This window comes from Brassica napus, chromosome C9 (genome assembly GCF_020379485.1).
Source record: "Brassica napus cultivar Da-Ae chromosome C9, Da-Ae, whole genome shotgun sequence".
Taxonomy (NCBI): domain Eukaryota; kingdom Viridiplantae; phylum Streptophyta; class Magnoliopsida; order Brassicales; family Brassicaceae; genus Brassica; species Brassica napus.
Window position 1 is genome coordinate 15,949,890 of NC_063452.1, and position 13,943 is coordinate 15,963,832.

A 13,943-nucleotide genomic window follows, 5' to 3' on the forward strand; every position below is an offset into this window, starting at 1 on the left:
AAGTTGGGAGTTTTCATCAAGTTCCAAGAGCTGGGATTTGATTGGGCTTCAAGGCTGGTTCACTACATGCTCGGTTTCCAGCTGGACATAAAGAAGAAGTATGAGCTGTGGAGTCTCGTTGGTCCAGAACCTGTGAGGTTTTCACTGTTAGAGTTTGAAAACCTCACTGGTCTAAACTGCGAGTACATCGAGGACCTTGAGAGACCTCACTGTGTTGTTACAAAGGAGTTGAATTCTTTCTGGGAGATGTTGGGAGTTCATGTCGAAGCTGGGCCATCTACTCAGGGGATAATAGCAGCATTTGAGAGATGCGAAGGGTGGTCTCAGGATGATCGCAAGCGGCTCGCGTACCTTGCCATCTTCACTGGATACATTGAAGGGAGAAAGTATTCAACCCCTACACGGGTTAGTCTGGCAAGGCTAGTGATGGAGCTAGAACGGTTTGAGAATTATCCATGGGGGAGAGTCGCGTTTAAGGTGCTGATGGACTCTGTGAAGGGCAGAGATATTTCGGGTTGTTACACTATTAATGGGTTTGCGCAAGCTCTCCAGGTCTGGGTGTACACAGCTCTGCCGGAATTGGGTGCTAATTATGGTAATCCTCTCCCAAACAATCCGTCTCCACCGATACTGGCTTACAAGAATCGCAAAGGACGCAGACAGGTTAAAGAGGCTATCCTCAGTCAGGTATTTACTTCAATCTGGACGACTTCACATAAAACTTATAATTACGTCGTCTGATAAGTCTTCCAACTGGACGACTTAGTAGAAGACTTATAATTAAGTCGTCTGGAAAGTCTTCCAGCTGGAAGACTTTCCAGACGACTTATTATAAGTCGTCTACTAAGTCGTCCAACTGGAAGACTTTCAAGATGTCGTCTGCGAAGTCTTTTCTTCCCATCTTTCTTAATCCGTCAAATATCTAAGTTCATATCTTCTATTTACTGCAGACTAGGGTGATCAACTTTGTTCAAAAGGACATTGGTGAAATTTTTCTAAAATGGGAGTTTGATGTTGAGGACATGCCCGCAGAGAACATAATTAAACTCATGTTTGTGAAGAAACCGTGGAAGTGGACCATGGATTGCTGGGAATTCGCCGGTACTTGGGTCAATACAAAGCCGACTGTTGTGAGTCCAGTGAAGAAAAAGGTAGTGAAGGAAAACAGTCCAAGACCTCGGAAGAAAGCTCGAAAGAGGCTAGTGAAGAGGCTAGTGAAGAGGCAGCTGCAGACGCTAGTGAAGAGGTTCATACAGTGGCTCGTTCAGAGGTGATTACGACTGTTGGTGGGTTGACCAAAGAGGATATTAAAACCATGTTCAAGGACATAGTTGATGCCATGAGGGAAGGGTTTGGGACGTGCCTTAAGGAGATCAAGTATCTGTCGGAAAGGGTGGAAGCTGTGGAGAAGAAGGTTGGTATCACCACAAAATCGAAAGGGACATCAGCTAAAAACACTGCCCCTCCACCTAAACCGACGCTCGAACCCGGGGTTAGTAACGAATCCTCTCCCAACAAGAGATTGACTAGACAAAATCTTAAGAATAAGAGCTGAAAAGTTGCATTTGCTTTGTTTCTTGTATGTCAGAATATGTGTGCTTTGTTTATAGTGTATGAAATGGATCTTTGGACAAAGTCATTGGTTATTATTGTTTGAAATGGATCTTTGGTTATTATTGTATAAACTCATCTCGTATATTGCAGAGTGAAAGTGTTAATGGGACGAACGAGGGAAGGAAGAGCTTGCCGGAGGATAAAGGTCCAGATGTGCCTGCAGATGCTAGTTCCTTGAAAGATAAAGCTCCAGAACCGAGCCTTGTTCTATTGGACAAAATCAATCCATTGTTTAGGATTTACAGAAGGAGGATGCTAGATATCTGGAAAAGAGGGATGATGCTTCGGCACTTTGCCGTGCAAAGAGTGATCGAACAAGGAAACTTGCTGCCTCACAGCAATCTCCTTATACGGCAAACAGCATGACCAAAGTGATCATTCCAAACAAAAAGATTTATCCAGGCTATAATCCTTTTGCACCAATTGACAAGAAGAAGTTGAAGGAGCTCACTGATTGGTTGAAAACTTGTCCGTAAGTGTTTGCTTTTCCCATAATAGCTTGCTTTAGTCTACAAAAACTGATTGCTTTTTAACATTTTGTGTTTGCAGTCATTATAGAACACCTCTCGATAAAAAACCACGTACAAGTAGAACTTGGTGGTATCAAATCCTCCGGACCTCCTTAGAGTGGCTGGAGGATTGTGTAAGTCTTCTGCTATGACTTAGATGACTTACTGATAAGTCTTCTTTGTAGACGACTTAATTCATCTACGAATTACTTGTAAGTCATCTGGTAAGTCTTCTACGTAGACGACTTACCAGTAAGTCGTCTAATATCTTCTGACTTGTACCCTATTTTATATGCAGCATATTTATGCTTGGATTAATGTGCTGAGGAAGAGGTACGACGCTAACCCACAACATTTCAGGAGTGAGAGAATGTGCTTCCTTGATCATCTCTTTGCTCAGCAATGGAGATTCAACTTCAAGGATTTTAAGGACTCGGAGCCCGATCAGAACGGTTTAGGAAGAAGACTCCTTGGTGGGGGGTGGAATTATTATGCAGGCATTACACCATCATTTTACCAATCGAACAAGGTTTGGAGGAGGGATATTGATGATATCTATGCGCCAGTGAACTACACCGACACTCATTGGATTGCTATGTGGATATCGATCCCTAAGAGACACATAGTCGTCTTTGACAGCATTTGTTCCAGTATCTCCTCAGAAGAACTCGATGTGGTAATGGAGCATTTTCTCTACATGGTCCCTTATCTGCTTGTTGAGTGCGCTTCCTCAGACGAACAACGTGCCCAATACAGCCTGGAGTCATTCACAAATGAGAGACCGACCAATATACCTCCGGCTCGAGCTGGTGATTGTGGCGTGTACGCTCTAAAGTACATTGAATGTCATGCTCTTGGGAAAGAGTTTAGTAAAAAATACTTTGCTAAGCCCAACGGGAAGACTATGAGGGATAAGATGGCAGTGGATATATTTCAAGAGCTTCCTCACGCGCATGAGTTCGAAAACAAGGACAATGATGCCAACCTGGGTGCGTATGAGGGGTGATAAACAGGCTACGTTAGATTATTTTGTATGATAGATTAGGCTGATGTGTGTATTTGAACTTGATCACTATTTTGTAATCTATCTTCTGCGCATAAGACTTATAGTTAAGTCGTCTGGAATGTTGGAGGACTTAACTATAAGTAGTCTGGAAAGTCTTCTGTTCAGTGACCTTTTGTAACCTTTCGGATAATATAAAGGGCAAAACCTTCTTAAATTTGTTTGGTAGGGCAATTTGACAAAGAAGTTGACACAGATAAGTTCATAACACAAATTTTTAATACATAGACTAAACACTGGACGACCTTCTGGATGACTTACTTGAAGGTCTTCTTGAAGACTAAACACTGGACGACTAACTTGAAGGTCTTCTGGAAGAATAAACCTTGGACGACTAACTAGACGACCTTCTGGACGACTTAATTGAAGGTCTTCTGGAAGACTAAACACTGGACGACTAACTTGAAGGTCTTTTGGAAGAAAAAATCTTGGACGACTAACTTGAAGGTCTCCTGGAAGAAAAAACCCTGGACGACTAACTTTAAGGTCTTCTGGACGACTTACTTGAAGGTCTTATGGAAGACTAAACACTGGACGACTAACTTGAAGGTCTTCTGGAAGAAAAAACACTGGACAACCTTCTGGACGACTTAGTTGAAGGTCGTCCACGTCATTTCTTACATTGTGGTTTCGTATGGCCAGTTTCCTTGCATTTTGAGCATCTATAAACCCTGTGTTGCTTCCGGGGTTTGCGTCCTCTCATCCTGGATAGCTCCAACCAAGATTTCTTCTGTCTTCCTGGACCACGCTTTACATCTGGAGGAAAGCATGTGTGTTCCTCAACTTGTTGTCCACCACAAGGATATATATTCTCTGAGTATCCTGCAAACAGAAAATCCTTTGAGTACACTGGACATACAAGTGTGGAGATATGCAAACCACCAGATGTTCCAGCAGCTATAGCATGAGAGCAAAGTATTTTCTCCACTGCATAGACACCACAATCACACTTTCCATGTTCCAAATCAACCACACAATCCATTTTGCCACCTTTCACAAAGAATCGCCTTCCATCAATTGGTTGTACCATCATCGTATCCGCTATCTCCGATCGAACAGCAAGCAAGTATTCAACACCTCGACTATGTTGAGTTGGGAGACTCAAAGCATCTTCTCTCCTTTTCCAAAACCACTTTCCTAGCTTCTCCCTTATGAACTCCAACAGGAACTGAACCGGAAATCCTCTAGCTCGCTTCAGAGCGGAATTAATAGATTCAGCGATGTTGCTTGTCTTTATGTTGTATATTTCCCCTGACAATAAACCCTTGACCATAGGCTGACGTCGGCATTCTCCAAATATGTTGCAAGGTCCGGGTTTGCACTCCGTATCTCAGCCATGTACCGGTCAAAATCTGAAACCGTATGAGCATAAGCAGCACCTTTCACCAAGTACAAGAGATGTTTCCCTTTATACTTTTTGACAATGTTATCTTGAAGGTGATAGTAACATATTCCTCGGATTGCCCAAGGAAACACCTTATCACACGCACTTTTAATGGCAGTGTGCCGGTCGGAGACTATCACCAGAGGCTGCTCATCAGATACACAACTAGCCAATTTTGTGAAAAACCATTCCCAAGAAGGTTCATCTTCAGCATCTACGATCCCAAAAGCCAATGGAAATATCTGAAAATTCCCATCTTGTGCGGCTGCAACTAACATAACACCTCCATACTTCCCACTTAGGTGAGTCCCATCCACCACAATGACCCTTCTCTGATACTTAAAACCTTTGATAGAAGCTCCAAAAGAGAGAAATAGATACTTAAATCTATTGATAGAATCAAGTTCTATAGCCGTGATAGAATCGGGATTTGCTAAGGAGATTTGCTCGAGGTATGATGGCAGATGCGAATACCCAATTTCTGCTGATCCTCTCACCAATGTTTGTGCATATAAAAGTGCTCTGTATGAGGTGATGTAATCAAGCGTCATGCCAAACATGTTCTTCATTGCATCACTGATATGTTGCGGATTCAACCCATCAATGATTCCAACGCGATCAATGAAAAACCTACCAACATACTTCGGAGTACAGTGTCTCCGCTGAGCGAGTCGGTTTCCCACTGAGCATGTATGTTTTTCCACATACTTTGTTACCCAAAACGTGTTTGTCCCATGTGTCACACTCGCTCTGATCTTCTATTGACAACCACTAACCGGACATGTTGTCACAAGGAGAGTTTTCGTTGACTTGTATATTCTGAAGGAGAACCTAAACCTCACTGATGTCAACCGCAGCTCTGAAAGCAGTGCATCCTTGCTAACAAAACTCTGGTTGACATAGATACTGTTACCATTCGATCTTCCTCCTTCAATCTTTTTGAAATCTTCAAAACACATATCATCATCTTCCTCATCCTTATCTTCAACATTTCCATAAACACTGTAATCCTCACCATTCTCATCCGCTTCAGCAACAATAGAGATATCAGCATCCTCTTCCCCATCATCCTCCTCCCCATGGTCCTCCTTCCCATCATCCTCCTCCCCATCATGATTTTCATCTTCAACTAAATCATCATCATCATCTTCAAAACATTCATCAGCTTTATCAGCTTCATCATCTTCTTCCCTGAACTCTGAAACCGTTTCCACCTTGCTACGGCTTGATACAAAAAGATGTACTCCATGCGTTTTGGTTATCTCGAGTAAGTTTCGAACTTGTATATCACTTGTAACATGAATAGGAGGGATGTCTGGAACCAACATCATTTCTGCTGGTAATGAGTAGGTTATCTCCACAGATTATGTGCTCATGTCCAGGTTATAATCTTCAGGTTATAATCTTCTTGAGCCATTGCAAGAAGTTCAGCATGTGTCGAACCTTCCCCAAAAAAAATGATTCTCACTCCTTTGACATTATCAACCACAAAATTCCAACGGCAATCTTTCAACAACCATTCTCCATACACTGCATGTAACTGACGCATCATCTACAAAAATTCAAAATAAAACACATTAGTAAACATAGAGAAAATGAAAGTTTACTAAACATTGACGCAGACGACATACCAGTAAGTCGTCTGGAAGACTTACCAGTAAGTCGTCCAAACAGGTCATTTTTGCAATTGAATTTTAAATAGGACGACTTACAAGTAAGTAGTCCAGCTTTGTTTGTTAAAAAAAAAACTCTAGACGACTTACCAGTAAGTCGTCTAGGATAAAACGAGTTAGTTTTGCATTTGACCGAATTGTGTCAGATATTTGACTTTTCCTGGATGACTTACCAGTAAGTCGTCTCTGGGTAAACAAAAATTTCAATATTTTATTAAAGCTAGACGATTTATTTGTAAGTCTTCTCAGGTTAGTTTACAATTCGAAAAATAAACTTAAATATTTAACTTTACCCAGACGACTTACTTGAAAGTCGTCCACGTAAACGACTTACGAGAAAGTCGTCTGAGATAAGCAAGGTTTGACCAGAATCAAGGAAATAAATCTGGACGACTTTGCTTATCATGGACGACTTTCAAGTAAGTCGGACGACTTTCAAGTAAGTCGTCTTACTTGACGACTTCCGCGTAAGTCGTCTGGGAAAAGTTAAATATTTAAGTTTTATTTTCCAATTGCAAAAGTAACCTGAGACGACTTACAGATAAGCCGTCTAGCTTTAATGAAATATTGAAAATTTTGTTTTCCCGGAGACGACTTACTGATAAGTCATCCAGGAAAAGTCAAATATTTTACACAATTCGGTCAAATGCAAAACTAACCCGTTTATCCTAGACGACTTACCAGTAAGTCGTCTAGGGTATTCTCAAGATTTTTTTTTAACAAACAAAGATAACGACTTACAAGTAAGTCGTCCGTTTGACCAGAAGACTTACCCGTAAGTCTTCTACAGCCAGACTACTTACGGGTAAGTCTTCTACGCAAATAGATCTGGAAAAAATTTCAATTTCATACCTTAAATTAGTGAGATGACTTCCTTAGCACACATAGTCTTCTCCAACCACCCAGAACCTCAAACGAAAGTAACCCACCAAAAATAGTATGCATGAATGGCTCTATCAACTATAAAAAAATTTGAATCAAAAGCTTGAAATAGTATGCTTGAGTTTTTTGGATGAATATGGAGGCAAAGTGGAAGAGATGTTGTTTTTAGTTCATAACAAGTGAGAAAAAGAGAGTGTAAATCGATTTGAGGTGCATTAAGAGCTTCAAATTGGTTGTTCATGGTGGTTGGTGTATTGATTGTAATGACAATCTTGTAAATACTTGAAGATGATGAGGTTGAGAGAGTAAAAATGCAATTTTAAAAAGAAAAAAAAGAATAAAAAAACGAATGGCATTTTAAAAAGAGCTTGTGTAGTGAATATGACAAAAGAAAAATCCAAAAAAGCATGAGTTAGTTTTAGGTTTGACTTTGAGTTTTGAGTCAATTTTGCAAAAAACCTTTTTTTTTTTTGAAACACTGTCATCTTTCTTTTTGAATGCTCTTTTTGTGACAAAAACTTTAAAATGACTATTTAAGAAAAAAATTTCAATTTTGTATGTATCACTATTATTTTTTTTAATTTCAAAGAAAAAGTAAATAATAATGCTATATGATTTAAAAAATAAATAAATTATATATTTACTTTATAAAAAGAATGATAGAAAATAGGTAATCAAATTCATGAAAATCTATACGAATCCAAAAACAGTTATGATCAAATTTCGTAAGTCAATGTATATAAATTTTCACAATTCATATAACTTTTAAAATCTATCGATTCTTAAAATTTACAAACCCTACACAAATTCATCTCTCGATAACCTGCAGAGGACCGGCTTTGAGATGTGATTTAGCGATTCTCGTTAATCAAGCTTATACGCTTAAATACATGTGTCCCATGAAATTTATTAATTTGCGATAATAGTTTAACAATTAATTCAAAAAGGTTGTCAATTGGTATGAGAACAGGTTGGACCATGTCATCCAACAATAGAGATGGAGCCTTAATCCGTTTGATCTTCTGGGCGCCATCTCCATGAATCTGAATCATGAACTCCTACCTCCCACCAATTGACAATTTTTTATAATATGCAACTGTTTATAAACCCTTGATCAACATGATAACCGACCGATGTGGGAATATAGTGTCGGATATTCTACGGTTCAAATAATCCTTTTTCATTGGGAAAACGGCCAATTCATACATCAACAGAGGACCGCGGTCCCGATCATTACATACACTCCATACCTGTGCTAAAACATACATCAATTCAAGATTTTTTTTAAATTTCATACATCAACCAAAACCTTTAGGTTAATTCATACATTGACCGTTTTGCCGTTAGTCAAACTATAACGACGTCTTACGTGGACTTAACGGGTGATTATGTGGATTTATAGGTTTATTACGTGGATTATTATACACAGATTAACCAAAACGACGTCGCATTGGGCTTTAATTAAACGACACCGTTTTGTTTATTCTGAAACAAAAAGACCATCTCCTCGTCTCTGTCGGGAAAGAAAAGAAAAAAAAAAACAGAGCGTGAGAGAGAGAGATAGAGAGATACGAGATTGAGAAGAAGAAGCGCTAATGTCTAGCTCATCTAACCCTAATTCCTCGTATGGTACAGGTAAATAGAATCAATTTTGTCTCCAATCAAGGTTTGGGTGTTTATTTAGGCTATTTAATTGAGTGATAACTGAACAGCGATGAGCCAGAGTTTCAGTCGTCGTAGGGTTGAAAGGGAAAGAGGGTTTCCGGCTTTTTGTAGGAAGTGTGGAGAAGCTGCTGTGATTTTTACATCTAAAACCTTGAAAAACCCAGGAAGACTTTTCCATGGTTGTCCTAATGACAGTGAAGAGGTAAAAAATTTGACTTTGTTTAACTATTTGTGTCTGTTCTAAGATAAATCGATTTGACTGTGTAGGATAAGAATCATTTGTTTAAATGGACGGATGAATCTGCGGTTGAAGAAATTCACGATATTAAGAGTTTGTTTGATGAAAAAATTGGTCATTTGGAACTTCAGTCTCAGAGATGTGAAGATGTAATAAGAAGTTATGACAAAAAGATTGAAGATTTGGGTGATGCTTTAGGTGGATTGGGGAAAGAGATGAAAGAGATGAAAGAATTGGTTCAAGGATATGAGAGAGATGTGAAGAGCTTGAAGAAGATAGTAGTTTGTGGGGTTGGAATGATGTTAGTGTACTACTATTTTGCTATGTAGTAATGTGGAAGATTGAAATGAATGTTTTTCCAGTTTCGGAGATGATATGTTTGTCGGATTGTTGGTTTTTCAAAGGTTTAACGGCTTGTATTAAAATTTGGATTATGTTATGAATTTCACTTTTGTCATGAATTTGGTTTATGCTATGTTTTTAGCTTTGTTATGACATAAGAAGTGGTCAAAAACATTAGAATCACAAATGTTTTGAAACTCAAGATTTTCATAACATAATAAGTTTTACAAAAGAGATATAGAAGTCTTAGAGAAGAGAGATATTATAAGTCAGAGAAACATCTAAACAACAAAAACCAACATAGTCATGACTAAGCTGAGTTGAGAACACACCGTAAGCACACCTAAAATACCAAAAACCAACGTCGTATCTAGGCTGCCTCGTTCTTCAGAATACACTAACAGTGAAGCCAAAAATAATAAACAAGAGAACCTGAAAAAAGAGGCAAAAGAGGCATTGTTACTAGTCCAGTGATGAGTGAAATTTAACCAAGAGAGCAAACCTGAAGTTAGTTGGATGTTTGTGTTGGTTGACTTGGTCCCGGAGCTTCACCATGGTCCACTGACATTGTCTCTCCTTGTGAAGGTTGTTTCTTCTTTCTTGGATAAATCTTTCTTGGCTTGTTAGGGGCTCCGGGTCGGTCACAATAGAGAGAGTTATGCCCTTCTGTCCCACATCGATAACAATGGATCTTCTTAAAGTGTCCTGAAACTTTTTTCCCTTTTGTAGGAGACTCATGAACTGACTTCTTCCTCTTCTGCGGATTCTTCTTTCGACCTTTCTCTATAGGTCTTGGCGGTGGTTCAATGTGAGAACCAGGAGCATCTTTCCAGAACTTCATTCCTTCAACCGGAGTGATTGAATCACTATATTGCTTCTTCCACAAAGTGGTCAAGTAACACTCTGCCACAAAATTCTCAGAATTAAGCTTTTTATCTTTAATCACCTTCAAAGCATGACGACACGGAATCCCGGTGAGGTCCCATCTTCTGCAGCTACATGTTCGCTTGTCCATATTGACAGTGTAGGAAATGTTGTTCTCCTGTACTTCTGAAACACCATTCGGACCAGGTGTCCTTTTCTTACACCATTTGCGTTTTTCCTCTTCTTCAGCGATGGTATTTGCAACCTTTTCACTATATTTCTTCCTATACTTCAGCAACTTCTTCTTCCTCACCTCAATTCTAACCATTGTTTGTCTCCTCATGGTCTCAAGCATTTCCACTAAAGGCAGAGAACGGGCTTTCTTCAGACTGCTATTGTAAGACTCTGAGAAATTGTTGAGTCCATCTTCGCAAGTAGATGTGGTACTGAAGAATGCACGAGTACAAGTTTTAGGATCTCTCACCATCAAGTCATCATATATCTGAGAGTCGAATGCTTTAAGCTCTTTAAGTGCCGCTTTATAATCACCCTCGTTGAAGCTATTTGCCACTGCCCAATATAGTTTTTTAAACTTAGGCTTGTTGGGGTGTAGTTTCTTAACGTTCCCGTAAACGTGTCTAGCGCACATACGGTGCTCTATGTGAGGAAGCTCTTCATCGACAGCCTTTATAAGACCCTGAAAATAATGACCACAGTAAGAATATGTATTCAACAATTCAGAAAAGAAAAAAACATTAAGAAGCTTACTTTCTGTTTGTCAGAGATAAGTGTGAACCCTTGACCACTTTGGAGGTTTAAATCATACTTCACCCTTTCAATGAACCACTTCCAATTGTCAGTGTCCTCAACTTGAACAATACCCCACGCAACAGGATATATTTGATTGTTTGCGTCTCGTCCCACAGCTGCAAGGAGTTGTCCTTTTGAAGTGGATTTCATAAAGCACCCATCAATCCCAATAATGGGTCGACAATAAGCTCTCCATATTGTATTCAAAGCCTTAAAACAGACATAAAACTTGTCGAATATCTCAACACCATCGTCTCTAATGATTGTCACAACATCACACGTAGACCCAGGGTTTGTTCTGTCAAAGAAAATGAACCAATAAGTCAGAGAATAACTCCACTGAAATTAAACCAAAAATTTTAAAAACAATACATACTCTAGGATTTTCTCTTTGTAGTCTTTTATCCTTGCAAATTGTTCATCAAACTCATCGCTTATCATCTCCAAAGCTCTCTTTCGGGCCTTTCTAGCGATATCATGTGTCACCGTCAAGTTGTATCTGTCTTCAATGATTTCTTGTATGAACCTTGGCATCAATGCATTATCGTGTCTGATCTCATTTATCAGAAGCTTAGCAATCACATGATCAGTCAATAACTTGCAATACCTGTCTTTGGTGCAAGTATGCTCTTCTTGGAATGACTTCACCATGTACTGCTGCACTGATTTCTCATAAGAACAGTAGATTCTCCAAGTACAAGGAACCTCACCCACTACAGCACACTTTGCCTCAGAAATTTGATCTCCCCATCTTGTGTATTTAACATTCCAACCTCCCTTCAATGCATATTCTAACACAGCTTCCTTGAACTCGGTTATGCTTTCAAAAACCTGCATAATTTTCAACTCTCCACTTCCTCTTCGCCATCTTTCATAACCACTTTCGATGTCACCTTCTTCATCATCCGAGCATGGAGGTGTATCTCTATGAGCTTCATTGTACTCTTCCTCATCAACAAACTCAGAAACTATTTCTTCTACACGCTCATCCCGCGGGTCAGGTTCACTATTATCTCGGGCCTCATCCCTTTCTATTCCCGAATCAGCACCATCATGCGGAGAAGTTTCACCATCATGCGCTTCTGATTGAGCATCTTGCAAAGCTGATTCACTCTCTTCAGCCTCATTGTTAACGTCTTGGTGCTCAAGATAGATTTCCACTGTCTTTACATATTGTGTAGCATCACACATTTTTTGGAAGTTTAAACCGCCATCAAACAACACCTTCAAAGATAATAAGTCTTCGTAAGGAAACTTGTACCAAACTCGTTGCCCATACATATCAACAACATCTGCCGACATTATCCCACCAAATAGACATTGAGGAGCGGTTTCAAGATGATGAATTTTCCCACCAACATAGCTTAGACTTCCTTCTAAATTCTCAAACTTCCCGTCGTAGTATATAATAAACGTGATATCATTATCCCCACTGCAAAAATTATACAATGCATCAGTCACAGAAATAAATCATGATAATATATTCATTGACACATTTCAGCGAACACATTGTATGCTGTCAAAACAGAACCCAATAATTTTCTCAGATAATAGGATCGAACATACCTCATTCCAACAATTCTCTCTTAATTGTGCTTTCACCTCCTCTGAATCGTCTTTGTCACACCTAACTTCGCAATTCTTCTTCTCAATCTCGTATCTCTCTATCTCTCTCTCTCTCACGCTCTGTTTTTTTTTCTTTTCTTTCCCGACAGAGACGAGAAGATGGTCTTTTTGTTCCAGAATAAACAAAACGGTGTCGTTTAATTAAAGCCCAATGCGACGTCGTTTTGGTTAATCTGTGTATAATAATCCACGTAATAAACCTATAAATCCACATAATCACCCGTTAAGTCCACGTAAGACGTCGTTATAGTTTGACTAACGGCAAGACGGTCAATGTATGAATTAACCTAAAGGTTTTGGTTGATGTATGAAATTTAAAAAAATCTTGAGTTGATGTATGTTTTAGCACAGGTATGGAATGTATGTACTGATCGGGACCGCGGTTCTCCGTTGATGTATGAATTGACCGTTTTCCCCCTTTTTCATTAGACTATACGTGTCAAATTATCCTTTTTAATAAAGTTTTGCCATGCCCAAGTCACGTGCAAACATTTACTTTGCATCTCTCTCTCTGATCTCACGTCTTAGCCTAGGAGAGGTTTAGGGTTTTACTTCTCGCACACCGAACTATCTCTAAGGTTAGGGTTTTGACATGGGAAAATTCGAAAATCCTTAAAGTAGACCACATTCATGGTAAATATTCAATACTCGTCCAAAACTTTTTTTTTAAAGATTAACTAGATCTCGATCCGTGCAACCGCGCGGGTTTTTGTTTTCATTAGTTTTTATATAAATATTTTGTCAATTCTAAATTGATATATATTATAATATATATGTGTCTATCAATTTTTAAAACATAATAAGTTTACTCTATATTTTTTCATTGAATAGATTGTTTCAAACTTTCACATGTATTTGCATCTTCTGCTATATATATATTTTGGGATTATTATTTCATTATTAAAATCATAACTATATATATAAAGATTAGTAAAATATTGTTTTATTGTCATATTCAAAGATAGTGTAACATTTCACAAATTTATAAAGTTTTTAAAAAATTAAACTTTTCGCTTCATAGATTTATATTATCGAGTAAATAATTAAACATTTAGTTTTTGTTTAATTTTAAAAATAAACTATATAGTTTAAAATTTGTTTTCATTAGTTTAAAGTAGTAAAGATTAATCATTGTTGGATAATATGATTTTTTTATTTAAAAAATCTTTATAATTTTAAAAGTTAACATCGATAAATATTTAAATATTTAGCATATAGAAGTATAATATTACAGTATTAAATTATATTTATTTAATTTATACTATCTATAAAT

The 13,943-nt window shown here is 38.3% G+C and overlaps 2 protein-coding genes across 2 annotated transcripts; one reads left to right on the plus strand and one right to left on the minus strand.

The window, feature by feature from the left end:
* The first annotated feature begins 8,720 nt into the window (after positions 1 to 8,720).
* On the plus strand, positions 8,721 to 9,357 carry LOC111205667 (uncharacterized protein At4g04775-like). Its single transcript, XM_022701818.2, has 3 exons — positions 8,721 to 8,760; positions 8,838 to 8,992; positions 9,058 to 9,357. The coding sequence occupies exons 1-3, from the start codon at positions 8,721 to 8,723 to the stop codon at positions 9,355 to 9,357; spliced, it is 495 nt and encodes a 164-aa protein (XP_022557539.2).
* A 521-nt stretch (positions 9,358 to 9,878) lies between these two features.
* Positions 9,879 to 12,615, minus strand: LOC106429104. The gene is made up of 4 exons (XM_013869846.2): positions 12,611 to 12,615; positions 11,421 to 12,476; positions 11,003 to 11,342; positions 9,879 to 10,931 (listed from the first exon to the last, which is right to left on the minus strand). Exons 1-4 carry the CDS (start codon positions 12,613 to 12,615, stop codon positions 9,879 to 9,881), a joined length of 2,454 nt encoding a protein of 817 aa, XP_013725300.2.
* Between the last annotated feature and the right edge of the window lie 1,328 nt (positions 12,616 to 13,943).